General features: G+C 42.2%; 1 protein-coding gene across 7 annotated transcripts in view; it reads left to right on the top strand.

The window, feature by feature from the left end:
• Positions 1 to 23,116, top strand: part of ydjc (YdjC chitooligosaccharide deacetylase homolog) — a 56,135-nt gene extending 33,019 nt beyond the window's left edge. For all 7 annotated transcript variants that reach the window (XM_054734315.2, XM_054734313.2, XM_054734316.2 and 4 more), the window contains one exon: positions 21,747 to 23,116. In XM_054734315.2, coding sequence (XP_054590290.1) covers positions 21,747 to 22,077 — 331 coding nt within the window. In that variant the 3' untranslated portion in view covers positions 22,078 to 23,116. The remainder of the gene's footprint in view (positions 1 to 21,746) is intronic.
• The last annotated feature ends 4,201 nt before the right edge of the window (positions 23,117 to 27,317 follow it).

Here is a 27,317-nt window from a genome sequence, read left to right as displayed (position 1 = left end):
TGAAGTGAATCATTGCTGGAAAATATTCGTTTTTAACATCATTGATTAATGCACACATTATTCACACACTTTGAGATTTAAACATCTTGCTCATTCAACACATTTGATTATTTCAACCTATAAAGTTGTAAAGGCATTTATGATTCAAGGCAGATGAACTTTATTCAGAGTGAAAGTGCAGGAGTCTCCACTTGAGACCTTGAGCAAACCTAGTATGGCTTTGTAATGGAGTGGAGGTGAGGATCCACATGCGGGGAAGAAGGCAGGCGGACAGGAACGTTTTAAAGCGGTTTTAATAATGAGCACAAGGGACATGGAAACAATGAACGGACAAGGAACACAGAACTGGGTGGGTTTAAAAACTAAAGATTTAAAGATCTAAAGTGATTGGGAGAGGAGAGGCAGTTGGGAGCAATTAGGAAAGACACAGGACTGAACAGAGTGAGGAGACAGGACAGGCTGCGACAGGTTTCTTTGACTGGTTGCACGTCGCCTATCCCTGATTTTCTTCCTTGGAGGCAAAACAGATGTGATGCGTCCCTGGATGTGTGACGCAGTTTGTGGCTGCAAATTCAAAGTTAGTTTCTGTTCATGTTGATGAAAACATGACCTTTGATCCGGTACAACTCCACCCCTTTCCAAGGGCACGGGGTCACGGACAGAAGACCATGAGGCGTTGGACAACCTCAGAGGCCCTGAGGACCCAGCAGAGGAAGACAGAGTTAGTTCTCAGGCACCAAAATAGTAGAAGTGAGGAAAAGCAACCCCCACACAGCAGCATAGTCAATAGATATCCCAGTCAGCAAATTGTAATCCCATTTAGCGAATTCTGCAGACAGGGACCACAATGAGAAGGAAGCCAGAGCCATGAGGAGAAACAGACCAGACCATAGCGAACCACAGCGATCAACAGCAAAGCCAGGAGACGGGAAAACCCAGAGGACATCCAGAACTCCAGAAGAACCAGAACCCAGAACAGGAGGAAGCAGAAGCCAGGCGATGGTCGTATTAAGGCAGCAATATCATTCCCAGCAGCGAGGACATCTGGCGAAACTCAACAAAGCATCAAAACACACACAGGGCATTTGACCGTAGACCCTCACAGATGTCGTCCGATGTAAAAGAACAAATAAAAATACACTAGTACTATATGTACCCTATATGTGCTATGTGTATGGAGATTATGTGAGAAGAAGTCAGATGAAAGATGTGGATGCAGTAAACTACGTGTACTGGAAAAATGGTGCATAAACGAACAAAATAAACAAAACCCTAAAATATGTGTAAGGGAAAAGTGAAATACAAATTATGTAGTCAAAAATGGAAGAGCAAAATTATCAGTAGCTCAAAACTGACAAAAATGGAATAGAAATCAAGGAAAGCCTAAAAAGTTTGTGATGAAGTAATCAACGGTAATCAATGTGATGGAAATATGTATTTATGTATGTATATGTATCCCTAAATCAATCAATAAAATGAAAAATATAGTCTGGAAGACCACAAGAAGTTAATCAGTGTTAGTAATCAAACCCTATATTTGAATGTACCACAAAGGAATTAGAGATTAGTATTGTAAGAATGAAATCTAAAATGAAAATTGAATCAGAACATTTGTAAAAATTGTAAAAAAAAAATACTTTTTAGACTTTTTAGAAATTGAAAAAGTAAAAATTGAATTTGGATGAAACAACAGTTAGCAGATTTTATCGCTTGTAATGAACTTACTCATCCCAGATCTTCATCAAAGTCAACCAAGCCTGTATGTTATGTTTAGACATTAATTATATTCACCCCCCTTTGGTGCAATTTGAGTTGAATCATCAGATTTATGGGTGATGTCATCATCAAAGTTTGTGGAACCCTTGTGAGGTCTGATTTGGTTCCTGTGGACCCACTTATAGATGGGATCTTTGTCACTTTTGGTGATCTTGATCTGATGCACGACCGGAGAGTTTTTCAGTCATCAGGAATGGACCTGACCACTTCGGCAAAAGTTTCTTAGCCAGTTTACCCGAAGTGACTTTTGTCTGACCGGACTTAGGAGCAAAGTTATAGAACCAGGCCTCATCACCAACGTTTTTTTTTATCTTTATTTTGAACATGTTAAAAAAACAAAAACAACAAAGCAAAAACAAAACAACAAAAAAAAAAGTACAACAACGTAGAATTCAAAGAGACTAATAAGTACCTCAAAACAAACAGAAAAAGAAAACGAGCAGTCACAACTAATAACCTTCATGTTCAAAAAGGAGCAGGAAGAAGCATAAGCTTATTTAATCCCACCCCTTTTCCATTATCTAGTAATAAATAGATATACCTACATATACACATACATATATGTTTCTATCTACATACATGCACATACACACATATTCACAATTTCAGTAACCCCAGTAACACTTCATAGTATACACAACCTACAGATATATATACACATACCATCATACCCGTGCCCCCGGAAAAAAAAATAAATAAAAAAAAATTCCCAATGAGAACGCCCTATCAAGTCTCTACCTCCTCCCTGTACCCTGCAAAAACCATATCCTTAAACTGCTTTTTAAACTGCACCATGCTCGGACATTGCTTCATATCTTTACCTAGTCTGTTCCACAGCTTCACTCCACATACAGAGATGCAAAAACTTTTTAATGTTGTTCGGATACAAGGATGTTGTAAAATTAACTCCCCTCTCAAATTATATCCACGCCCCCTTATAGTAAACAGTTTTAGAATATTGTCAGGAAGCAATTTATTTATTGCTTTATACATAATTTGAGCAGTGAGAAAATGAACTAGATCTGTGAATTTTAGAATTTTAGCTTTTAAGAATAGAGGATTCGTATGATCTCTATAACCAATTTTATAGATTATCCGTATTGCCCTTTTTTGTAATATAAGGATTGATGATAGCGAACATTTGTAGGTATTGCCCCAAACCTTTGCACAGTAATGCAAATACGGTGCAATCAGGGAACAATAGAGAATGTGGAGTGCTTTGTGGTCCAGAATGTTTTTTTTACTTTACTTAAGATTGAAACACTTCTTGAAATTTTGTTACGTATATGATTTATATGAGATTTCCAGTTTAGTTTATCATCTAAAATCACACTAAGAAACTTATGTTCAAGTACTCTTTCAATTTCCACACCATCTATATGGATCTGCGCTTGTGCATTTCTAACTGAATTCCCAAATAAGATTATTTTAGTTTTACTTAGATTCACAGATAGTTTATTCCTGATGAACCATCTTTTAATTTTGCACATCTCTGTAGTAACTGTATCCAGCAGTTCCTTTAGATTCCCCCCAGAACAAAAAATATTTGTATCATCTGCAAATAATATTAGTTTTAATATATCAGATACCCTACAAATATTATTTATATAAAGAATAAATAATTTTGGACCCAGTACAGAGCCTTGTGGAACACCACAAGCAATGTCCAAACATGATGAGGAATGGACACCAAGCTTCACAAATTGTGTTCTGTCACTTAAATAAGTTTTCACCCATCGCAGTACAACCCCCCTTATCCCGTACCGTTCAAGTTTATTAATTAATATGTCATGATTAATTGTGTCGAATGCTTTCTTGAGATCCAGGAATAGTCCAGCTGCATACTTTTTCTGATCTATGGCATTTGTAATCTCCTCAATTGATTCGATTAATGCCAGAGATGTTGAACTTTTCGATCTAAATCCATATTGACTATCAGAGAGTAATTTATATTTATCTAGAAATTTGTCTAATCGTTTATTAAAAAGTTTTTCTAGGATTTTGGAGAATTGTGGTAGTAAAGAAATCGGCCTGTAATTTGTGAAGTGGTGTCTATCCCCAGTTTTATACAGCGGCACAACTTTAGCTATTTTCATTTTGTTTGGAACTTTTCCAGTCTGAAATGATAAATTGCAAATATATGTTAGAGGTCCAACTATTCCTTCAATGACCTTAATAATTACCATGTCAATATCATTACAATCAGTAGATGCTTTATATTTACACATGTGTACAGTGTCAATTATTTCTTTTTCCTCCACTGCTATAAGGAACATTGAGTTTGGGTTCCTGTCAATCAGGCATTCCCTACAGTCTACTGCTGGCAGTGACTCAGGAATTTGCTCTGCTAGTTTTGGTCCAATATTGACAAAATAATGATTAAAGCTGTTGACCATATCAGCAGTGTTTTCCATAATATTGCCATTGTCAATAAAATGTTGAGGATAATTACGTTGCTCAGAATTATTTTTAATGATACCATATAAAACATCCCATATACCCTTCATATTATATTTATTGTTGTTCAAAGTTTTACTATAATACTCCTTTCTACATACACGTATAATATTGGTCAACTTATTTTTGTATTTTTTACATTTATTTTCAGCATCTTTTGTTCTATGTTTTAGGAATTCCCTATAAAGTGTATTCTTCTTTTTACATGCATTTTGTAAAGCCTTAGTGATCCATGGTCTATTTGAGTATTTATGCTTTCTGCTGTATTTTATTATTGGACAGTTTTTATCGTACAATTCCTTAAATATTTTAAAAAATGTACCATATGCAATATCAATATCAGCTTCTTTGAACACATTTTTCCAGTCCTGATTTAATAAATCGTTCTTAAGTGCATTCATAGTTTCATCAGTCCTTATACGTCTGTATCTCAGTTGTTCTTCGTGCTGATTTCTCTTATAATTGATGTTATAAACTGCAAAAACTGGTAGGTGATCACTGATGTCATTAATTAATAATCCGCTCACGATGTTGTTTTCCATATCGTTGGTGAAAATATTGTCCAGTAAGGTGGCACAATGTGGTGTAATTCTGCTAGGCCTGGTTATTCTAGGACGTAAACTCAAACTGTACATGGTGTTTCGGAATTCATCAGTCATTTAATGCTTTTTCGGATTAAAATCACCACAGATAAACAAAACTTTTTGATTTGTTTTAGAGAATATTTCTTCTATAAAGTCATTAAATAGCTGAATACTAGAACCAGGTGTTCTATATATACAGCTAATTATTACATTTTTCTCTTTTTCCTTATAAATTTCAATTGTTATGCATTCTAATAAATTGTCAATCGCAGATGTCATACTTTCCACCACCTTATAATTTAAATTTTTGTCCACATACAGGTGCTGGCCAGTAAATTAGAATATCATCAAAAGGTTGAAAATATTTCAGTAATTCCATTCAAAACGTGAAACTTGTACATTATATTCATGCAATGCACACAGACCAATGTATTTCCGATGTTTATTACATTTAAATTTGATATTTATAGGTGACAACCAATGAAAACATCAAATCTGGTATCTCAGAAAATTAGAATATTCTAAAGGCCAATGAAAAAATGTTTGTTTCTCTAATGTTGGCCAACTGAAAAGAATGAACATGAAAAGAATGTGCATGTATAGCACTCAATACTTAGTCGGGGCTCCTTTTGCCTCAATAACTGCAGTAATGCGGCGTGGCATGGACTCGATCAGTCTGTGGCACTGCTCAGGTGTTATGAGAGCCCAGGCTGCTCTGATAGTCGTCTTCAGCTCCTCTGCATTGTTGGGTCTAGCGTATTGCATCCTCCGCTTCACAATACCCCATAGATTTTCTATGGGGTTAAGGTCAGGCGAGTTTGCTGGCCAATCAAGGACAGGGATACCATGGTCCTTGAACCAGGTGCTGGTGGTTTTGGCACTGTGTGCAGGTGCCAAGTCCTGTTGAAAGGTGAAGTCTGCATCCCCATAAAGTTGGTCAGCAGCAGGAAGCATGAAGTGCTCTAAAACTTCCTGGTAGACGGCTGCATTGACCCTGGACCTCAGGAAACAGAGTGGGCCAACACCGGCAGATGACATGGCACCCCACACCATCACTGACGGTGGAAACTTTACACTGGACCTCATGCAACGTGGATTCTGTACTTCTCCGCTCTTCCTCCAGACTCTGGGTCCTTGATTTCCAAAGGAAATGCAGAACTTGCTTTCATCAGAAAACATAACTTTGGACCACTCAGCATCAGTCCAGTCCTTTTTGTCCTTGGCCCAGGCGAGACGCTTCTTGCGCTGTTTCTTGTTCAAGAGTGGCTTGACACACGGAATGCGACACCTGAATCCCATGTCTTTCATGAGTCTCCTCGTGGTGGTTCTTGAAGCGCTGACTCCAGCTGCAGTCCACTCTTTGTGGATCTCCCCCACATTTTTGAATGGGTTTGTCATCACAATTCTCTGCAGGGTGCGGTTATCCCTAGAGCTTGTACACTTTTTTCTACCACATTTTTTCCGTCCCTTCGCCTGTCTGTTAATGTGCTTGGACACAGAGCTCTGCGAACAGCCAGCTTCTTTAGCAATCACCTTTTGTGTCTTGCCCTCCTTGTGCAAGGTGTCAATGATTGTCTTTTGGACAGCTGTTAAGTCAGAAGTCTTCCCCATGATTGTGGTGCCTTCAAAACAAGACTGAGGGACCTTTTAAAGGCCTTTGCAGGTGTTTTGAGTAAATCAGCTGATTAGAGTGGCAGCAGGTGTCTTCTATATTCAGCCTTTTCAGAATATTCTAATTTTTTGAGATACCAAATTTGGAGTTTTCATTAGTTGTCACTTATGAATATCAAATTTAAATGTAATGAACATTGGAAATACATTGGTCTGTGTGCATTGCATGAATATAATGTACATGTTTCACGTTTTGAATGGAATTACTGAAATATTTTCAACCTTTTGATGATATTCTAATTTACTGGCCAGCACCTGTACACAGCCACTCCCCCTCCACTTTTGTTCCTTCTATTTACTAAATTCACATCATATCCCTCCAGTCCAAAGTCCAGTCCTTTTTCCGCGTTGATCCATGTTTCAGAGATGGCAATAATTCCAAATGGATTTGTCAACTCATTTAGATATTCCTTTATATTGTTGAAGTTAGCATATAGACTTCTGCTATTAAAATGGATTATTGATAATTTATTTTCCGCATTGATCGTGTGTTTAAACTGTTCATCAGTGAAGTAGCAGCAGGTATTGCTGATGTTGTAGAAGAAGTTATTTTCCGGGTCTATATCATTTTCTAAATCTAGAAGATCTGTGTATCGAAATGTTCTCAGTTCCAGATTATCATAAACAGAATTCCAATGAGTTATATCGATATTGTTGCCGTATACTGATGAAGTTCTTTTAGACTGTACTATATGTTGAGTTTTGTGTCACGTCACGTGTTAGTAGTCATACCTCCAGTGTGAATTGAACCTCAGTGTTTGTCCAGCTCCTCCAAGTTTCTGATGACCAACACTCTGGCTTGTTCTGGTGCTCCATTTAGTTTAATAGGTGGTCCATGTATTTTGAATTTTTCCCAATTTCTTCAAGTAACGTGCTTTTCTGGCGATGTCCGCATTTTTTTTTTTTTGTCAGATGTTCATTCATGAAGACATCGGATCCTTTCAATTTCTTCCCTTGTTTTAACAGTGCTGTTTTGTATTTCCTGTTAACAAATCTCACAATGATGGCTGGTTTGTCACTGTCATTTTTTCGGGGTAGAGGATGGCAAGCCTCAATGTTGTTATAATCCACTTCCACACCTTTGGACCGCAGAAAGGTACCCACTTGAAGCTCCGTGGAGTTAACATCTTCCTCTCCTGACCCTCCTACATTGTCAGCTGCGACCGCCCGGGCGTATGACCGGGGTTTGATGCGAAGCCCCGTGATAATGACATTGTTTATCCGGGTGTGCTGCTCCAAATCCGCCACTCTGCTCTCCAGGTACGCCAGCCGCCTATCTTTCTCGGCGTTCTGGCTGCAGAGAGCCTTAACTTCCTCGACCAGGTCCAGGATGGCTTTCATCTGCATTTTGACAGCAGAAATCTCCTCTGTCATAAACTCCAGCGACTTCTTAATATCGTCACTTTCCTCGGCTGGCAGAACCTTTTTCGGGCCCATGCTGAGAGACGCTCTGGTTAAAATCCAAGTTTTATTCTATTGCTGCTGCTCAGCTGTTGACAACTTGCTGCTGTTTCCACTTCCGCTGAGTTCGGAATGTGAGTCCTTCTGATCATAGTAAGCCTTCATGCCCTCAGCTGATTTCTCCAGATTTGTCTGTGCAAAAGAAAAAGCTGCAGGCAGATGGTTCCTCAAGTCTTGTAAATAGTGCTCATTAGAGTAAGCCAGAGCGGCGCTGGACTGAACGAACTGACTGATACAGCAGGTGAAGCAGCAGGGTCATCTGTCTACCCATCATCATTTCAAACGGGGAGACACCTGTAGATTCATGAGGAGTGGCCCGTATGGCCATCAGGACCAACAGAAGCTTCACATCCCAGTCTCTGTGATTAGAGGACACATATTTCCTTAACATGCTGACAACCGTTTGGTTCATCCTTTCCACTTGGCCAGAAGACTGGGGCCGGCAACCAATGTGGAGATTGGCCTTTACCCCCAACATCTGCCAAAGATGTTCCATCACTTCAGAGGTGAAGTGAGTTCCCCTATCTGAGTTAACACGAGAGGGGAGACCGAACCGGGAGAAGATGTGATTCATCAAAAGGACAGGAGTTGTTTGTGCTTTGTCGTTAGGTGCTGGACCCATTTGGTGAATGGGTCCAGCACCAAATGGGTTCATGGTCAAGAAGTATTTGAAGAAGAAGAAAGAAGAAAATATCATTTCTATAGCGCCTCTCAAGATAAAAATCACAAGGCGCTTCACAAAAACAAAAAATATAAAAAATTGTAAAAATATAAAAAATCATTTAGAAAATGTTTAAAAATATATTTAAAATGAGCAAGAATAAGCAATTTCGATTTAAAAGTAAAAATGTAAAGAAAGAGAGAGAGTGAATAGGAAAGAGGGAAATCAGTGGATCCTGAGGAAGGTGGGATAGGTGGGGAGAGCAGAATAAAGAGAGAGAGGTGAAGAAGGTCATACAAAAGCCAGCTTGAACAAGTGAGTCTTCAGCTGCTTTTTAAAGGAGACCACTGAGTCCACTGATCTCAGGCTCAGGGGGAGAGAGGTCCAGAGTCTGGGGGCCACAGCAGTAGATGATCTGTCACCTTTGACCTTTAGCCTGGTGCTGCACAACCAGTAGGCTTTGATTACTGGACCTCAGGGACCTGCTGGGGGTGTAGGGCCTAAGAAGATCACCAATGTAAGATGGTGCTTGTCCATGTAAGGCCCTATAGACCAGAACCAGGATCTGGAAATGAACCCTGAAGTTGACTGGCAGCCAGTGAAGCTGGAGGAGAAGCGGGGTGATGTGGGTGTGTTTGGAGGACTTGGTCAGAAGCCGAGCACAGGCGTTCTGAACCACCTGTAGACGGTTCAGGGAGGTTCTGCTCAGACACGTGAAAAGAGAGTTACAGTAGTCTAAGCGTGAGGAGATGAAGGTGTGGAGAACTGTCTCAAGTTCAGAGCTGGACAGAATGGGACTCAGCTTAGCAACGTTCCTGAGATTTGTTACCTCTGCTGGACTTGGCCAATCAAATTGCAGATCTGACCACGGTGTGGACATTCCCCTGCTCTGTAGAGGAGCTCTGTGGATGGGGTTTGAAGGTTGAAATTCACAGCAAACCAAAAGCTCCGAACAAAGTCTGAAATGTCTCGACGACACCACCGTGGTCAGATTAATCGGTAAGGACGACAAGACAGCATACAGGGCACAGGTGGAAAGAACTTTGGTGCTCAAAAAACAACCTCATAATCAACACCAAGAAAACTAAAGAAATCATCATGGATTTCAGGAAAAAACAGAAAGAACCACACCCCCTCCTGATCCATGAAGACCAGGTGGAAATTGTCACCACCTACAATTTTCTGGGCACCCACATCACAGCAGATCTCTCCTGGACCCAAAACACCAAAGCCCTGGTACAGAACGCTCAGCAGCGGCTATATTTTCTGCGAGTCCTCACGAAGAACAACCCGGACAAGAAGCTGCTGCTAGCCTTCTACCACTCATCTGTGGAGAGTGTGCTGACATACTGTCTGGGTGTGTGGTGTGCAGGCTCCACAGCTGAAGACATTAAGTCAGCGCAGAGAGTTGTCAATGCAGCTCAAAAATCATTGGCGGCCCCCTGCCCTCTCTGGAGACATATCACAATCCTGCAGCCTCAAGAAGTCCAGGGACATCACTGGAGACCATACACATCCTGCCTACCCCCTGTTTGACCTGTTGCCCTCTGGGAAACGTTTCAGGTCAGTCAGGTCACACACTACCAGACTGGCCAACAGCTTTTTCCCCTGGGCTATCAGAAATGCAAACACTCACGGACTGTGTATATAATAATAGGGCTGCAGATATCAAATATCTTTGTAATCGAGTACTCTATCGAAATTTTTATCGATCAATCGAGTACTCTAATAAATGACCCCTTTGTGTTTGTAAACCATTATATCAAATAGCATTATACAAAATATGAAAGCCTTCTTAAAATGAGCAAGCAATTGCCAGTTATTGTTCAAGTTTTATTCAAAATTATTTTTCAAAACTTCAGCACTTCACTTTTACTTCACAGTGCCTGTGCAAAAAATAAGTAAACAACCTGAGCCGATTTTCCCCTTGCGCAAGAATCTACCAGCACCAGAACCGCTCACGGCGCATGCGCAAACATGGCTCGCCAGCTTTAACCCTATTAATACATGTCCGTTTTAATTTCTACACTTTTTTTTCTCACACAATAACAAGGATTGTTGAGAAAGCATGTTTGCCGTGGTTATGTCAAATTATACTGATCACAAAACATTTATTTACTTTATTTCGTTTTCCTCATAAACACCCGTGTCCTCCTGCAGCAATCCCGAGGGACAACAGACATCAATAGCAACACAACAAAAAATCTGACGTGTGTAAAAACTTCTATTTTTAGCACATTTTTAGGTCCGACGTGTTGCTACCAGACGCACAGTGTGAGCTGAAACTGAGTGCTACAAACGGAAAAGTCGCACAGTGTCCACAGAATGTATAGCGGACCTCCGAGTCCACTTGCAGAAGAGACATTTACATGTGGTTTTTTTCTGGTCAGGAGCTGCAGCATCGAGGATATGATATTGTGGTAGGCTAAATCCATTTTACAGTATTTACACTGGACTACGTTTTCCACCTTACGAAGTGAAAAATGGTCCCACACCTTTGACATTTTCAGTCTTTTTCGCACTCCACCGGGGTCCACGTTGTCCGCTATGGCTTAAGAGAAAGTTAAGTTACATTCGCTACTCGCGTGTGCATTCAGTGCAGTGTGTAGTGCATCACTTATTTCGATCCGGGTGAAACGTGCAAAGCCATGAATTAATCAAACTTGAATTAAACGAAGCCTCGAGGCAGAGAATTTGACTCGAGGCTTTTTTGTACTCGAATTCTTCGAGGTACTCGAGGAATCATTTCAGCCCTTTATAAAACCACATACCTCTCTAGCTGCCTGTATATATTTGTTTATTTATGTTTACCATGCTGTGTTCCTTGCCAGTGTCTTCTTTTAAATGTTTCATTTTTTAACTTTTACTCATGTTGAATGTGTACGGCTCGATGGGCGTAGCCCTCAATTTCATTATACTCCGTGCAATGACAATAAAAGCCTATTCTATGTCTTGACGCATCCCTGGCCAGTAAGTGACCTGGCTCAGGGCACCGAACGTGGCCTTGACACCTTTGTGTCCAGCCGAAGGAGAGCCATGAGCTTACATGATCAAAACACCCCCCCCCCCCCCCCCCCCCCCCCCCCCCAGGGACTGCGGCACCACAAGAACAGGTGACAATGAAGGCTTGGAGACGTGCATCGGCAACCCTTCAACCATTCTCAGCATGACACGAACACGAAAGAGAGCACGGAGATCAGGAACGGAGTCAAGCTTGACAGAAGAAGGTAGATGAGCTGTCGGATCATCCAGCTGATAGCAGGTCCTGGGACTGAAGACTGACATGGTCATTCTCAGAAAAGACAGGTTGAACAGACACAAAGTCATTAGTACATTTTTTATGCAGCACTTACAACAGACAGAATCACATAGTGCTTCACATAGATCAAAACAAAATAAAACCGTAATAAAATCATAATGATCTCAAAACAGAATCAGATTAACACCAGAAAAAATTAAGTCATAAAATTATAACATTTCATAAACAGATGAAAGATTAAAAATTAGAGTAAAAAATAAGAAAATAAAAGATTTAGGTAAAAGCAGCTTTAAATAAAAGGGTCTTTAGCTGTTTTTTAAAAGTGTCCTGACTGTCAATGCTTCGTAAGGATAAAGGAAGACCATTCCAAAGTCGGGGTGCAACAGTCTGGAAGGAGCGATCACCTCGACATTTATATCTGGTCTTTGGAACTTCTAGAAGGTCCTGGTGGGTGGACCTGAGGGGTTGGATTGGAGCATAAGGCTTTAACAGTTCAGTAATGCATAGTGAGGGTCTGCTGGGAACGCTTGGCAGAAGAACCTGTCAAGACGGTCTTCAACTCCCACCTCCGGCAGAGCTTTGACCGCATCCCGAGAGCAGTGGGGGACATTGACTCCGAGTGGGCCTTGTTCCACTCTGCGATTGTTGAGGCGGCTGTTGCTAGCTGTGGTCGCAAGGTGGCCGGTGCCAGTCATGGTAGCAACCCCCGTACCCGCTGGTGGACACCAGAGGTTCGGGGAGCCGTCAGGCTGAAGAAGGAGACCTACAGGGCATGGCTGGTCTGTGGGTCTCCGGAGGCAGCAGACAGGTACTGGATAGCCAAGCGGGGTGCAGCAGTGGCCGTTGCCGAGGCAAAATCTCGGGCGTGGGAGGAGTTTGGTGAGTCCATGGAGAAAGATGATCGATCGGCTCCAAAGAGGTTCTGGCAAACTGTCCGGCGCCTCAGGAGAGGAAGGCAGCAACTCGCTCACACTGTTTACAGTGGGGATGGGGAGCTGCTGACGTCAACTGGGGCTATAGTCGGACGGTGGAAGGAATACTTTGAGGAGCTCCTCAATCCCACCTACGCGCATTCCAAGGAGGAGCCAGAGCTGGGAGACTTGGGGATGGACTGTCCAATCTCGGAGGCAGAAGTTGCTGAGGTAGTCAAACAACTACACAGCGGCAGAGCCCCGGGGGCGGATGAGATTCGTCCTGGGTATCTCAAGGCTATGGATGTTGTAGTGCTGTCGTGGTTGACACGTCTCTGCAACATTGCGTGGTCATCTGGGGCAGTTCCTGTGGAGTGGCAGACCGGGGTGGTAGTCCCCATCTTTAAGAAGGGTGACCTGAGGGTGTGTTCCAACTATAGGGGGATCACACTCCTCAGCCTCCCTGGAAAGGTCTACTCCAAGGTACTGGAGAGGAGGGTCCGATCGATAGTTGAATCTCAGATTGAGGAGGAGCAATGTGGTTTTTGTCCTGGCCGTGGAACTGTGGACCAGCTCTATACCCTTGCAAGGGTGATGGAGGGAGCATGGGAGTTTGCCCAACCAATCCACATGTGTTTTGTGGATTTGGAGAAGGCTTATGACCGTGTCCCCAGGGGCACCCTGTGGGGGACGCTCCAGGAGTATGAGGTGGGTGGCTTTCTGTTAAGGGCCATTCAGTCCCTTTACCAGAGGAGCGTGAGTTTGGTCCGCATAGCCGGTAGTAAGTCGGACCTGTTCCCGGTGAGGGTTGGACTCTGCCAGGGCTGCCCTTTGTCACCGGTTCTGTTCATTACCTTTATGGACAGAATTTCTAGGCGCAGCCGTGGTGTGGAGTGTGTTGAGTTTGGTGGCAGGAGAATCTCGTCTCTGCTTTTTGCGGATGATGTGGTCCTCCTAGCTTCATCCAGCTCTGACCTTCAGCTCTTGCTGGGTAGGTTCGCGGTCGAGTGTGAAGCGGCTGGGATGAGGGTCAGTACCTCCAAATCTGAGACCATGGTTCTCGACCGGAAAAGGGTGGCTTGCCAACTCTGGGTCGGGGGAGAGGTCCTACCTCAAGTGGAGGAGTTTAAGTATCTTGGGGTCTTGTTCACGAGTGAGGGTAGGAGGGATCGGGAGATCGACAGGCGGATTGGTTCAGCATCTGCAGTGATGCGGACGCTGAGCCGATCTGTCGTGGTGAAGAGGGAGCTGAGCCAGAAAACCAGGCTCTCGATTTACCGGTCGATCTACGTCCCAATCCTCACCTATGGTCATGAGCTTTTGGTAATGACCGAAAGAACGAGATCGTGGATACAAGCGGCCGAAATGAGTTTCCTCCATAGGGTGGCCGAGCTTCTCACCAGGAGATAGGGTGAGGAGCTTCGACATTCGGGAGGGACTCGGAGTAGGACCGCTGCTCCTCCGGATCGAAAGGAGTCAGTTGAGGTGGTTTGGGCATCTGGTCAGGATGCCTCCTCCCTGGGGAGGTGTTTCGGGCATGTCCTGCCGGCAGGAGGCCCCCGGGTCGACCCAGGACACGTTGGAGAGTTTACATCTCCAATCTGGTCCGGGAATGCCTTGGGGTCCTGCTGGAGGAGCTGGTGGAGGTGGCCGGGGAGAGGACTGTCTGGAGCTCCCTAGTTGGGATGCTGCCCCCGCGACCCAGACCCGGATAAGCGGAGGAATACGACGACGATGAGTTCAGTAATATAGGGAGGAGCTTGACTATGTAGAGCCCTGAAAGGTCTAGTCAGGATTCTAAAATGAACTCTAAAGTTAAGGGTAACCAGTGCAGAGACATCAGAATAGGAATGATGTGTGCTCTTCTGTTTTCTCCAGTTTGGAGCCTCGCTGCTGAGTTGTTCTGGACCAATTGAAGGAGGTCAAGGGCTTTTTGTTAAAACATGTGAAGAGTGTGTTACAGTAATCTAGACGGGAGGAGATAAAGGCATGGATAACCATTTCAAGTTCATGTTTTGACACCAACCTTCGCAGTTTGGAGATATTTCTTAAGTGATACAAACAGTTTATCAGATGGTTGAGGGGCGGACGCATTAGTGGCCTGAGCTCGAGTCACGACTAGGGTTGGGCATCATTTGATTTTGAACCATTCCTATTCCATTTCCTCATTTTGATTCGGGTTCCTATCGATTCTCGATTCTGATTCTTTCAAGACATGACATGTTTTACATGAGCCAGCTAACTACAGGTCCTACTTGGTGAAATAATCTTAAATTCAGCATGAATTTTAACTCTATGAACAACAACATCACCTTCATTTTGACAAAAACATGTTTTGGAAAAAAAAAGAAAAAGACTTGCAGCACAACCAGTGTGTTTGTTTCTGACCACAACCAAAGTCTGGAAGAAGCCTCTGGGATGAGAGTCTAAATGTCTCCAACGTATCCAGAAACGTCCAGCTGTTTTCAGCTGAAACTCTCAGGATGATCACGTCCAGTAGAGCCATTTAAAATAATCATATAATCCATGCATTGCAATGCGGATATAAATGATTATGCATCGATGCAGAAGCACACTATAATCGATTATAACATAATGTTTGTTTTCCAACTGCAACATGAATCTTTTAGCCTAGCATCGGCTGATTTTGTCCCTTGCTTCATACGTCATAGTGGAGCGACGACTGCAGCTGCGCACTGGCGCCTTTGCGGTCATAGCGGAACAAAGCTCAGAGTTAGCGTTACAGATAAAGGATCCTCCAAAGACAATGAAAGCAGACATATGGAGCCGTTTTGGATTTTACCAACAATCAGGAAGACATGATTTGGACATGTCATATGCCGTGTGTAAAACCTGCCACAGCAAGATTAAATACGTCGGAAACACCGCCAACTTAAGGAATCACGTTAGCCGTTTCCACCCTGACTTGCTAACAACAACACCGGCTGCTGCCAAGAATTGATGCAGCTCTCTCAATAATACCTCCCAACTCAGAAAAAGGGAAGAAAATAACCCAGGCTGTGGGGGCTTTCATTGCGAAGCATGAACGACCATATTCTGTGGTGGAAAACCCTGGGTTCAAACACATGTTAAAGACACTGAAGCCACGATACAAGGTCCCTGCACGTAGCCACTTCGCAGAACAGGTAATTCCTGCACTATATGATGAAACCAAAGCCAAGACATTAACCTCCATGAGCAAAGCTAATTTAGTAGCAATAACATGCGATTCCTGGACTTCAGTGGCAACAGAGTCCTATATTACAGTGACGGTACACTACATGAGCGAGGACTGGCAGATTATTTCCCACGTGCTGCAGACGAGAGCTGTTTATGAGTCTCACACAGGTGCACATCTGGCAGAGCTACTTTCAGATGTTGTTTCAGAGTGGCAGCTGTCGTTACAGACAACGCTTCAAACATGATTCTTGCAGCTCAAATCAGAAAACTCAAACAGGTCAGATGCTTTGCTCACACCTTGAACCTGGCATCACAGCGTGGGCTTCGAGTTGCATCGCTTACCAGGCTTCTGGGAAGAATCAGACGTATATCCACATTCTTCCATTGTAGCACGACAGCAAGCCACTGTTTAAAGGTAAATCAGAAATGCTTGGGTCTGAAAAATCAAAAACTACTCACAGATGTACCAACAAGGTGGAATAGTTCCTACAACATGGTCCAGAGGTTTTTGGAACAGCAACCTGCCATTTGTGCCACCTTGTTGTCAACGAAAGTTAGAAAAGGAGAGTCTGACATCTGCACGCTCAACGAGACAGATGTATCTAACGCTGAAGACACTGTCAGTGCATTAAAAGCAATGAAAGATGCAACCGTACTAATATCTGAGGAGAGCAATCCAACCATCTCCTTGATTGCTCCACTCAAGGCACAACTTCTCCAAAACATGACCAGCAACATCAGCGACTCACCCATGATTCACGACATCAAGAATGCTGTCAGAACAGATCTCATGCACAGGTACAGCTCTGAGGCAGAGAAGAAAATGCTTTAACAGCCTCGGCCCTGGATCCCCGCTTTAAGGGATTACCTTTCCTGACAGAGAAGGAGCAATCAGATGTCTACAGAGAAGTGACTGAGGAGGCAACATGTTTGGAGGTAAATTCATCATCTTTCTTTTTGAATTAACATATACATTTCTGTATAATATTCTTAATAATTTGTCATGTTTGGTGTTGCTGTAAGTAATTATTTACATTAGCATAAAATGAGTAAATCCAGCGGAATGCTTTTATCATAATAAAAACAAACATTACGATAAGGCACATCAACATTTTAAAAAGTGTGATTAATCATTATTAAATATTTTAAAAGATTAAAAAAGCCCTACAATTTAGACATTGTTAGACTAGTAAGTTCCCCATCAGATAAAATAATGATATTTTTATTTTTTCCCTAAACAGCAGGAGTGTATTCTGGCCATGCATGCGAAAGTTCTGGTGCAACCCGAAGTTCAGAAGGATGGAACCTCGGCAGACGATCCCTCGGCTGCTAAAAGAAAGCCTACATCATTACTTGTGAGCTTGCTGGGACAGTCTTTCAATGATGTTGAGGTTAGTGAAGAATCCAAGACCCCCTATGTCAGAGCTGAAGAGGAATCGGATAATTATTTGAAAACTTCATCACTGCCCCTGTCTGAGGACCCTTTAAACTGGTGGAGGGTACACAAGGTTACGTTTCCTCTCCTGGCTCGACTGTCAGAATGATACCTTTGCATCCCTGGAGCAAGTGGATCTGCAGAACGTGTTTTCTCCACTGCTGGAGACGTCACGGCCAAAAGATCTACTCTCAAACCACAGCATGTAGATCAACTGGTGTTCTTGCACAAAAACCTTCAACTTCCAAATGTTAACTAGTCATCATTATTGCTTTTCAGTACATCTTCTTAAATTCAAACAGATGTTAAAATGTTTGCACTTTTTGTTGTCCCAAGGACTGTTATGTATTATTCGTGTATTTTCCAAAATATGTCAGTATTGGTAAAGATTTTGCGAACATCTGAAGAACACGTTTTTTTCCCCACACAGCCTGAGAAGTGAATGTCAAATAAGGAAAGATATTTTTTTATGTTCTTAAGTCCTCTTAAATTTAAACAGTTTTGCACTTTTGTATAAGGACTGTTATCACAGGAGAGAATACCTCAAACTTTCCAAATAATTGTTTTTCATATATGGATGTTCAGAGTTGTTAAATATTTTGTTAGCATCTACAGAACATGTTTTTCCGACAGCCTGAGACATGAATGTTTAATGAGGAAAGAGATTTTGTTTGTTTTTTTGCTGTGCAATCCTCTTAAATGCAAACTAATGCTTCAAATGTTTTGTACTTTTACACTGTCCCAAGGACTGTTATCAGAAAGCTGTTTACTGCATATTTATGCAAATAAAAGTTTTTGTTGAATACAAAAAGCAAATGTCTAACATATATTTATTGATGACAACAAATCCATATGAAATAATCGTGATGAATCGAGATATTGAATCGAATAAAATTGCTGACACAATAATCGTAATCGAATCGTGAGACTAGTGAAGATTCACACCTCTAATGTCCAGGATGACTGAGAACTACACCTCCATGCTGCAGCAGCATTCAGTCACAACAGGAAGTGAAACTTAAACGTAGCGGCTGTCAGTAACAATGTAACAGATTTTAAACATTAAAACTCTCAACAGAAATAGTTCAGAAAGGAAATAAAAATGTTCACAACTTTGTGTGTGATTTATTATTATTATTTATGGTGGCAGAAGCTGGTGTGGTCCACCACAGAGAAGCTTCTCTAGCATGATGACTTTAATTATTCTACAGGTTATTGTTCAGCCTTCTCATGCTCACACACACACGAGTGTTGGTGAGTGGCTGCATCTGACTGCTGACGCTCCGTGTGTGTTTTTATTTCTGCAGTGAGACAAACTCGCCTCTCACCACCGTCCAGAGTTTGTTCTTTAAAGCTTCTATTAAATCCACCGTGTTGACGTATTTAACACATTTCCTCTACGCTGCAGGAGTTAAAGTTTACATTACGGAGTAAAAGTTCAGCAGACGCGTTTGTTTATATTTGGCCGCTGCGCGCCGGGTGGGGGGAGGGGAGACTCGGTGCTGCACACAGACAGCTGGTGTGATCAGCTCTGAAAAGCGTTGATCACAATTTGCAGACCATGTTTATTTTTCACGGAGATCGGCCACGGATTCTTCTTCCGGTCGGCATACTAGGAATCGAAACTAGGAATCAACATAAAAAACTTTGAAGGATTCCGGGAAAAACTAACAGTTGGTCTGGTCCCGGTTCCAATCGATGCTCGATGTCCAACCCCAGTCACGACACACGTGTGGTGGGTCCGACTGACAAAACACGTTGTCAGGGAATCACAAGGGGTTGAAGGACCATGGGGTACCGACAGCTGCACCTTGTTTGACAAGAAAGTCTGTAAGGTCACTGATTTCCTCATCAGTTCCTGGTGCACGGGAATGACCTTTGACTTTAAGCTAATAGATCTGCATGTCATGTAAGATTGCTAGGGCGTCACATGTCATGCAAAAGTCTCAGTGTTTAACGGGCTTCCGGTTAGAGTTTAAGAACCTGCTACTTTTCCAAGAGGGTAGATGGCAGGTGAAACTGAGACATGCGTAGTCTGAGTCAGTGCAGATCACCAGCTCGCGGACACTATGATGAGCAGCAAGTTGTAGCACTATCAGGATCCTAGCCACTTCTGCGAACTGTGAGGTCTTCGAACCCAACTTGTAACACCAAGAGTCTTTCTGTTCAGCGTGTGACCAAACGACACCCACACCTGAACTAGGTTCAGCACCCTGTCGAAAGGAACTGCCATCAATGTACATAGTTGGCAAACCCACACAGAGAGCTTGTATTGGAAGTTACAAGGAGACAAGAATGTGTGTGTGTGTGTGTGAGAGAGAGAGAGAGAGAGAGAGAGAGAGAGAGAGAGAGAGAGAGAGAGAGAGAGAGAGAGAGAGAGAGAGAGAGAGAGAGAGAGAGAGAGAGAGAGAGAGAGAGAGAGAGAGAGAGAGAGAGAGAGAGAGAGAGAGAGAGAGAGAGAGAGAGAGAGAGAGAGAGAGAGAGAGAGAGAGAGAGAGAGAGAGAGAGAGAGAGAGAGAGAGAGAGAGAGAGAGAGAGAGAGAGAGAGAGAGAGAGAGAGCTTCAGGCATAAGGTAATACATTTGTCAATAGAATTAAAGTAATGAAATATAAAATTTCCATAACGATACCAAAATCATCAATATTAGAAACAATAAAAGGCTTGAACTACTTCAGTTGTGTGTAATGAATCTAATATATATGAAAGTCTAATATTTATCAGTACATTACAGACAATAATGAACTTTATCACAATATGCTAATTTTTTTAGAAGGACCTGTATATATATCTATATATATATAAATAAATACATATATATATATATATGTATATATATACATATATATATATATATATATATGTATATATATATATATATATATATATATATGTATATATATACACATATATATATATATGTATATATATACACATATATATATATATATGTATATATACATATATATATATATATATGTATACATATATATATATATGTGTATATATATACATATATATATATATATATATATGTATATATAATTTGGTAAATTTATCAGTAATTTTACATAAAGTCAAAGAAAAGAGTAGAGGGACACGGGTTACATACCTTTCTGAAGAAGATATTTCATAATCCAGGTTACTATGGTCTGCATCTGTGATGACTAAATCCTCCTCATGAGAAGATGAATCCACCGGACACATGTTAGCACTGCCATCATCAGCAAACATATCCAGGACCTCTTTAGTAGTAAAAAAAAAACTTCGTTTTTTTCAGCCATTGTAAAAATAAGATGCCGAGAAAACCAGCAAACTATCTGAAAAGCTCCTCTCGTCATTAAATGCAAGCGAGAGAGAGTCAGCGCTGCAGGTAAACACTCCCTCTGCGTGCCATGCACACATGGTAAATAAGAGTTATGCACAAAGACATCTCAGGATCCCATTGGATGATTTGCGTTGTTCAAACCTCTGAGCCAACAGAGTCGGCCCGAGTGGAGACACACTGCTGCAGCAGTTCAGCAAGGTATGAGGGAGCACTGCCCTGCAGCACCCTGAACACATGGAGGAGGATCTTAAATGTAGCCCAATACAACACCGATAGTCAGTGCAGAGAAGCTAGCACTAAGGAAGAGCCCAGCCAACTGGCTGAGAAAACTCATTTTCTGCCGCGAGTTTGTTTTTTGGGTCACTTCCCAAAGCTTGTGACCGTCATGAGGTTAGGAACGTAGATCGACCAGTAAAAGCATTCTGCTTCGCCTTCCGGCTCAGCTCTCTCTTCATTACGACAGACCGCCTTAACGCCCGCAGTACTGTAGATGCAGCACCGATCTTCCTATCGATCTCACGCTCCATATTTCCCTCACTCACAAACAACCACTATGCCATCTTTCAGTTTTACTTTAAACATCTCAGAGAATTGATTCTTCAGTGCCATGATTATGTGATGTTTCCACCTAAACATATATGACTTGCTAGGGCTCCAAAATCATTCTGGCCCAGGCATGCAGTAGCTTCTGCGGCTGCGGCGCAAGTCCTTCTGTTACTTTTAGGATTTGTTGCCGTTCCACTGAGTCTTCTAGGGACAACAACACACCTAAGGACTAAAACAAAGCAATAGGCAACGAGCTTTATGTTAAGATGGACTAAAAAACACTTTTACAAAGGAAACTAAAGGAAACCCGTCAGGAGCTCAACCATGCTTCTTAGTCACTCACCGCCATCTTGGAAACTGTGATTCATATCTGTTTGTGTCCACACCCACACAGCCTGTCCATGGTTTCTTCTGAGATGGAATGTTCTTCTCACATCTAAAACCTGTTGTTAGAATGTAAAACTTTGTTTTGTCCCTAGGTGGCCGGATGTGTACCTGGGCCTGACCACCATGGGCCAGAACATGTCCTCCGCCAGCCTGCAGAGGGCCCTCAAACAAGCTCTGGCAGCAGGTCCTTCAGACAGTACCTCAAAGAGTTTATCTGGCCTGCATCCAGCTGTGGTGACAGCAGAGCTCATGGTTCACCCAGGGTACCCCAGTTATACCCAGGAGGGTGGCTGTGGAGGGGGTCCTGACGACTTCTCCCAGTCCAGCGACAGGGAGCATGAGCTGGGCATGCTGACAGAGCCATCGGTGCAGGAGCTCTACCGGCGGGAGCGAGTGCAACTCTGTGGTTTCAAAGACCTCTGAAACAGTCAACGATTACATCAGAACATGCTAGGATCATTATTTTTGTACGTAAACAGTGCAGCATTTTGGATGTGGCTGCATATCTGTTAAATGATCAATAAGATGTGATAGTCCATATCTGATTGGTCTTTGAATATTCAGTTTAATATTACCTTATGTTGTTTGGACTATTCAGGGAACACATGCTTCATATTAATTCAGACAAAGTCAAGTATATAGTTATAAAAAGAATCTAATTCTATATTTCTAAACTAGTGATTATACATGCCAAAGTACGAATGAAATGATTGAATGTAAGCTAAGATGTTTTGTAGCAAAACCTTGTTAAGTATCTGAGAGATCTTGTGATGTCTGGGTTGTAAAATCAGCCTGACTGTATGGTTTAACAAGCTATTTATTATTCATAAACTCATCCGACGCCAGTGTTCAGGTCTACAATACCCTTGTGTGATGGCAGCTCTTGATCAGTCCGGAGGAAAGGCAGCCAGATTGGTGATGTCACCAGATGGAATGGCTCCTCGAATCCAAAGAGTCTTAGTTCCCTTTGAGTTCAGATATCACCGGCCATGAGATGCTACCAGGGTCTGCTAGTTAGATGTTCTCCATCTGAGGTGTTGTAGCGTCTGAAACCCCTGGCAAGCGTTGCAGAGAGGCTTTTGATTTTGAATCAAAAGAGAGGATGGTCCCAAGTGCTTTGCTCACCCGGTTGGCCTACCGAGCAAGCTGGCACATAACTGGTTAGATCAGGAAGTGCTCTAACTTTTTGTTAACTGTTCTTTACAAATTTAGACAAATCACAATTTGACAAGTTTTAAAGACAACAAATACCTCAGAAAATCATTCCTTCACTCAGATACTTAGAGGTTATTCTTAGTGTGATGTAAAAATGTTCTAACAGTTATGTGGAGCAGAAATGTTAAACATTACCGATAATATTTTGATATCATTATGTTCATACTGAAAGATTAAATCATTAATTCAACAAATACTGATCTGGTGTAATCTAAGACCTTAAATAAATCATTACAGGAATAAAACATTCATGTTAACCCATCATTCATTAATGTAGAGTATAGGACACATTATTAAAACACTTTAGATTTAAACAAATTGTTCATTCAACAAAATATGGTTTTATAAAGTTTTAAAGTAATTAATGTCAGGGATGGTAGACTTTATTCAGAGTAAAGGAGCAGAAGCCCTGCGTCTCTTGAAGCCTTGAGGTCTCATGATGTAGGCAGGATTAGCCATCAATATTACTCAAGTTCATTTCTTCATATCGGCACCACGGTGTCAGATTGACCTGCATGAAGAAGTTTGGCTTGCAAGTTAAAAGTTAACTTCGGGGCGATGGTGGCCCCATGATCGGAAGGTTGCAGGTTCAAGCCCTGCTCAGTCTGTTGCTGTTGTTGTGTCCTTGGGCAAGACACTTAACCCACATTGCCTGCTGGTGGTGGTCGGAGGGACCGGTGACGCCAGTGCTCTGCAGCCTCGCCTCTGTCAGTGCGCCCCAGGGCAGCTGTGGCTACATCGTAGCTCATCCCCACCAGTGTGTGAATGTGTGTGTGAATGGGTGAATGACTGATTGTGTTGTAAAGTGCCTTGGGGGGTTCCATGACTCTAGAAGGCGCTTTATCAAATACAGGCCATTTACCAGTCTGGTCATTTTTGATGAAAAACATGGCCATTTGGTATGTTACAACAGTTTTCGACAGGCTGAAACAATTTGGGACCCTTCCAATACTGACTGTACTTCCAATACTACTTTGTTCATTAAGCTGCTTTATCACATTAAGTCGGGTACTGAAGTTCGTAGATTAACCGCAATGCGACCAAATCAGTCCAGAGTCGTCTCCCGGATCACAACAGCATGAAGGTTGATTGCGTCTAAGAATGGACTCTGGAGGAGTCGGCGCTGTGTCAGCTTGCAGGCAGACTCTGACGGCTTGTCAAGGATGCAGTGATTCAGTGAGTTTATTCCGGGTTGGTCAGTCCGGAATTCTGCTCAAACTGAATTAACTAGGGAAGGGATTCTAGTTTTATAATCCTATGTTAAGATATACTGACAAATCAGAATTTGACATGTTAAGGAGGTTTTACCAACAAACCTCAGAAACCACACCTTTCTTAGACACAGGATGCTTTGATTTGTGGATAAGAAAGCAATGTGTCATGAGATTACTTTAACCTTATTATCTTGTCATGTGTCTGAGTGTGTGAGCTGTCAAGCCACGTACACTGATTAATTATATGGGTCATTGAGAGAACACATTGAATTCATCCATATTAATTTAAGCACAGATTAATCAACCTTATTAACTTAAGCAGATTAATCAAAACGTTTAATTTAACACCTGCCATATGATTAATTAACTCATATTGTTCATTTCATTATGATTTAATTTAAAAAGTTCATCTTTTGTTCTGTGAAGCAAGGAATAGATAACAGCAGCTTGGCAGGGAAGAACCTTGGGAAGGGAGCATGTTGACAATGTCGTGAGATGTCAACATGCATTTGCAGAATCTTTCTTGCTGCCTGGAATATTAGATAGGGCACACAGAGTCAGAATTATGTCTCTATATGACCGGATACCGAAGAGGACAAACTGTAGAGGAAAAATGGACCATTTCTGGTTGCTACACTCCTCATACATTCAGCTGAAACTTAAACCAATTTAGCATGCATAGATCAGATATGGGTAAAACTCAATATAAAGGTGTACAAATCATCAGTGAACTATTCAACATAAAAGTGCACATATCATATATGGATTATTCAGTTTAAACAGATCACATAAGAACACCTGAATCAATATAAAGATTAAGTGGCCTGTATTGAAGTGCTTTAACAAAAAGATGACTAACTTTAAATTTTCAGGATTGCATGTTTGATCAAATATTTTTTATAATTCTCTTTACTGCCCAGACAGTGAAATGGGTAAAATTGGCTCGCTTTAGCGTAAAACATGACCTTTTCTGTCTTGTGGGGGGCAGAGCTTAGATGATGGCATCCCATTGACCATTGATTGTTCAGGGGCAGGTGAGGAATAACCACAGTAAGTTTTGTAAGGTCCCCCCCCCCCATGTCCTGTCTGGCTGTGAAGCAAGCAGAATTGATGTCTGAATGCTGGTAACAAGCCTTACAGATTTACTCTCAGGTGGAGCATCAAAGCGTCTGCTTTTAATGTCACGCCTGATACTTAAAACTTTATTGTTTTGGTTTTTGAATGCTTTGTAATTCTGACCAGACACGGAGACAGAGGTGAAAGAGAAAGAAAAAGACAAAAGGTGAGGAGAAGGGGGGAAGGAGGTGTGTGTGTGTGTGTGTGTGTGTGTGGGGGGGGGGGGGTTCACAAAAATAAACAATAATGAACAAGAATCTGCTTCTAGACCTGCAGAAAGAGAAGAAAATAAAACAAAAAAAAAATGGGACACAACAACAATACAACAAGATCAAGCTCTCACTGCGTCAACTTGATGGAGAAATATAAAATCAACATTGTTTTACTGAACAATCACACGATAATAAATCACAGTGCATTAAGTGCCCAACATAGCCTTAAGACCTGTGTTTAACGTGCCCAAGTCCATACTTATGAGAGCACCATGTGAGCACCTGTGTGAGTACACGCGCTTGTTTATGTAAGGTTTCTCTATAGGAGCATCTAACAGAGAGAGTGAGGGGCCACAGATCTGCCCCCTAAAGATGTGTAGGAGACGGAGGGAGCTCCAAGTCCCAGAGATCCAGGAGCTGCCCCAGAGCGCAGGAACCCCAGGCAGACTGCGACCAGAAAAGCCCCAGCCCCCCTCGAGAGGCGCAGAGGATCGCGCCTCGTCATTGGCGAAGCGCTGCAACAGCCGGCTTATGTATATGCATGAGATCCACAGGGCACTTTGCATTGACTATTTATGGCAGTAAGTGGGTGTGGTGAGGGCGGGATGTGACTAAAATGCAGCTGAGAAACATTCTCCTATTTATGAAGCAGAGATTGCGTGCAGCTGTGCGTACTCCATGTTTGATAGATCACAAACCTGCTTGGTAAGTTCTTTTTTTTGTTGCTGAGCTTAAGTACGGTTTTAGTAAGGATTCTACGCAATGTTTGATAGATGAGACCCCAGAACCTGGATCTTGAAATGAACCCTGTAATGATAACAGCAAATCATTATTTGCTTAGTATCATGGGTTATGTTGTTAATACTCCTAGACGGTAGGGGGAGCCAGTGGGGATGGAGATGACCCGCAGTCTGGGACAGTAATGGTGAAGCTTGGTTGTCGCATGTGAGCCTGAGTTCGATAAAGTACCTTCTCTTCAAGTAATGGTGTCATTATTGAGAACCCACAACAATATAAGAAACAAGACATGGTGTCAGAAGTTGGTCTTGAAGAAAGGTGACGGACAACTATATAGCTGTACCGACGGATCAGCGTGGCAGTGAACGTGGTGTAGCTACCTCGCCGAGGGGGAAGAAGGAAAAAAGAGACCTAGCAACGTGAGCATGGAAGGCTTACACCCACCACCGATTCTTCAGTTGACTGGAAATGTGGCTGAAAATTGTAGAAGATTTAAGCAACGTTTCACGTTGTACCTGTCAGCAATTGGACTCGACGAGGCAAGTGATGAAAAGCAAGCGTCAGTGTTTTTGCATGTAGTGGGTGATGAGGCGCTGGAAGTCTATAATAACTTCACGTTTCCTGATGGTGACGGAATGAAGCTGGATGAAATAATGGAGAAGTTTGAGGGTTACTGCATACCTAAGAGAAATGTGACGTTTGAGAGGCACAGATTCTTCACATGTGTACAGAAAACAGGGGAGACAATAGATCAGTATGTCACAGAGCTGCAGAACAGGAGTAAAACATGTGAATTTGGAGGACTGACAGACTCTTTGATAAAAGACAGACTTGTGTGTGGGATTCCAGACGACAGATTGAGAGAGAGGCTACTGAGAGAGGAAAATCTTGACCTGGACAAAGCATTAACACTGTGCAGAGCAGCTGAAACAGTGAGGGCACAAGCTAAAGAACTGCTGAGTGACAGCTGCAGAGTGGATGCTGTAAAAAAGAACACACACAGGGTCAAAAAAGAGTGCTGCTGCTGCTGAAGTGAAACTGCAATTGAAATCGCCAGCGAACTGGGACAGAAAGGAAAAGACTTGTGGTCGCTGCAGGATGCAACATCCTCCTAAAAAATGTCCGGCATATGGGAAAAAATGCAATATTTGTAACAAAAATAACCATT

This window comes from Nothobranchius furzeri, chromosome 17 (genome assembly GCF_043380555.1).
Source record: "Nothobranchius furzeri strain GRZ-AD chromosome 17, NfurGRZ-RIMD1, whole genome shotgun sequence".
Taxonomy (NCBI): Eukaryota; Metazoa; Chordata; class Actinopteri; order Cyprinodontiformes; family Nothobranchiidae; genus Nothobranchius; species Nothobranchius furzeri.
This window is presented reverse-complemented; position numbering and strand designations above follow the sequence as displayed.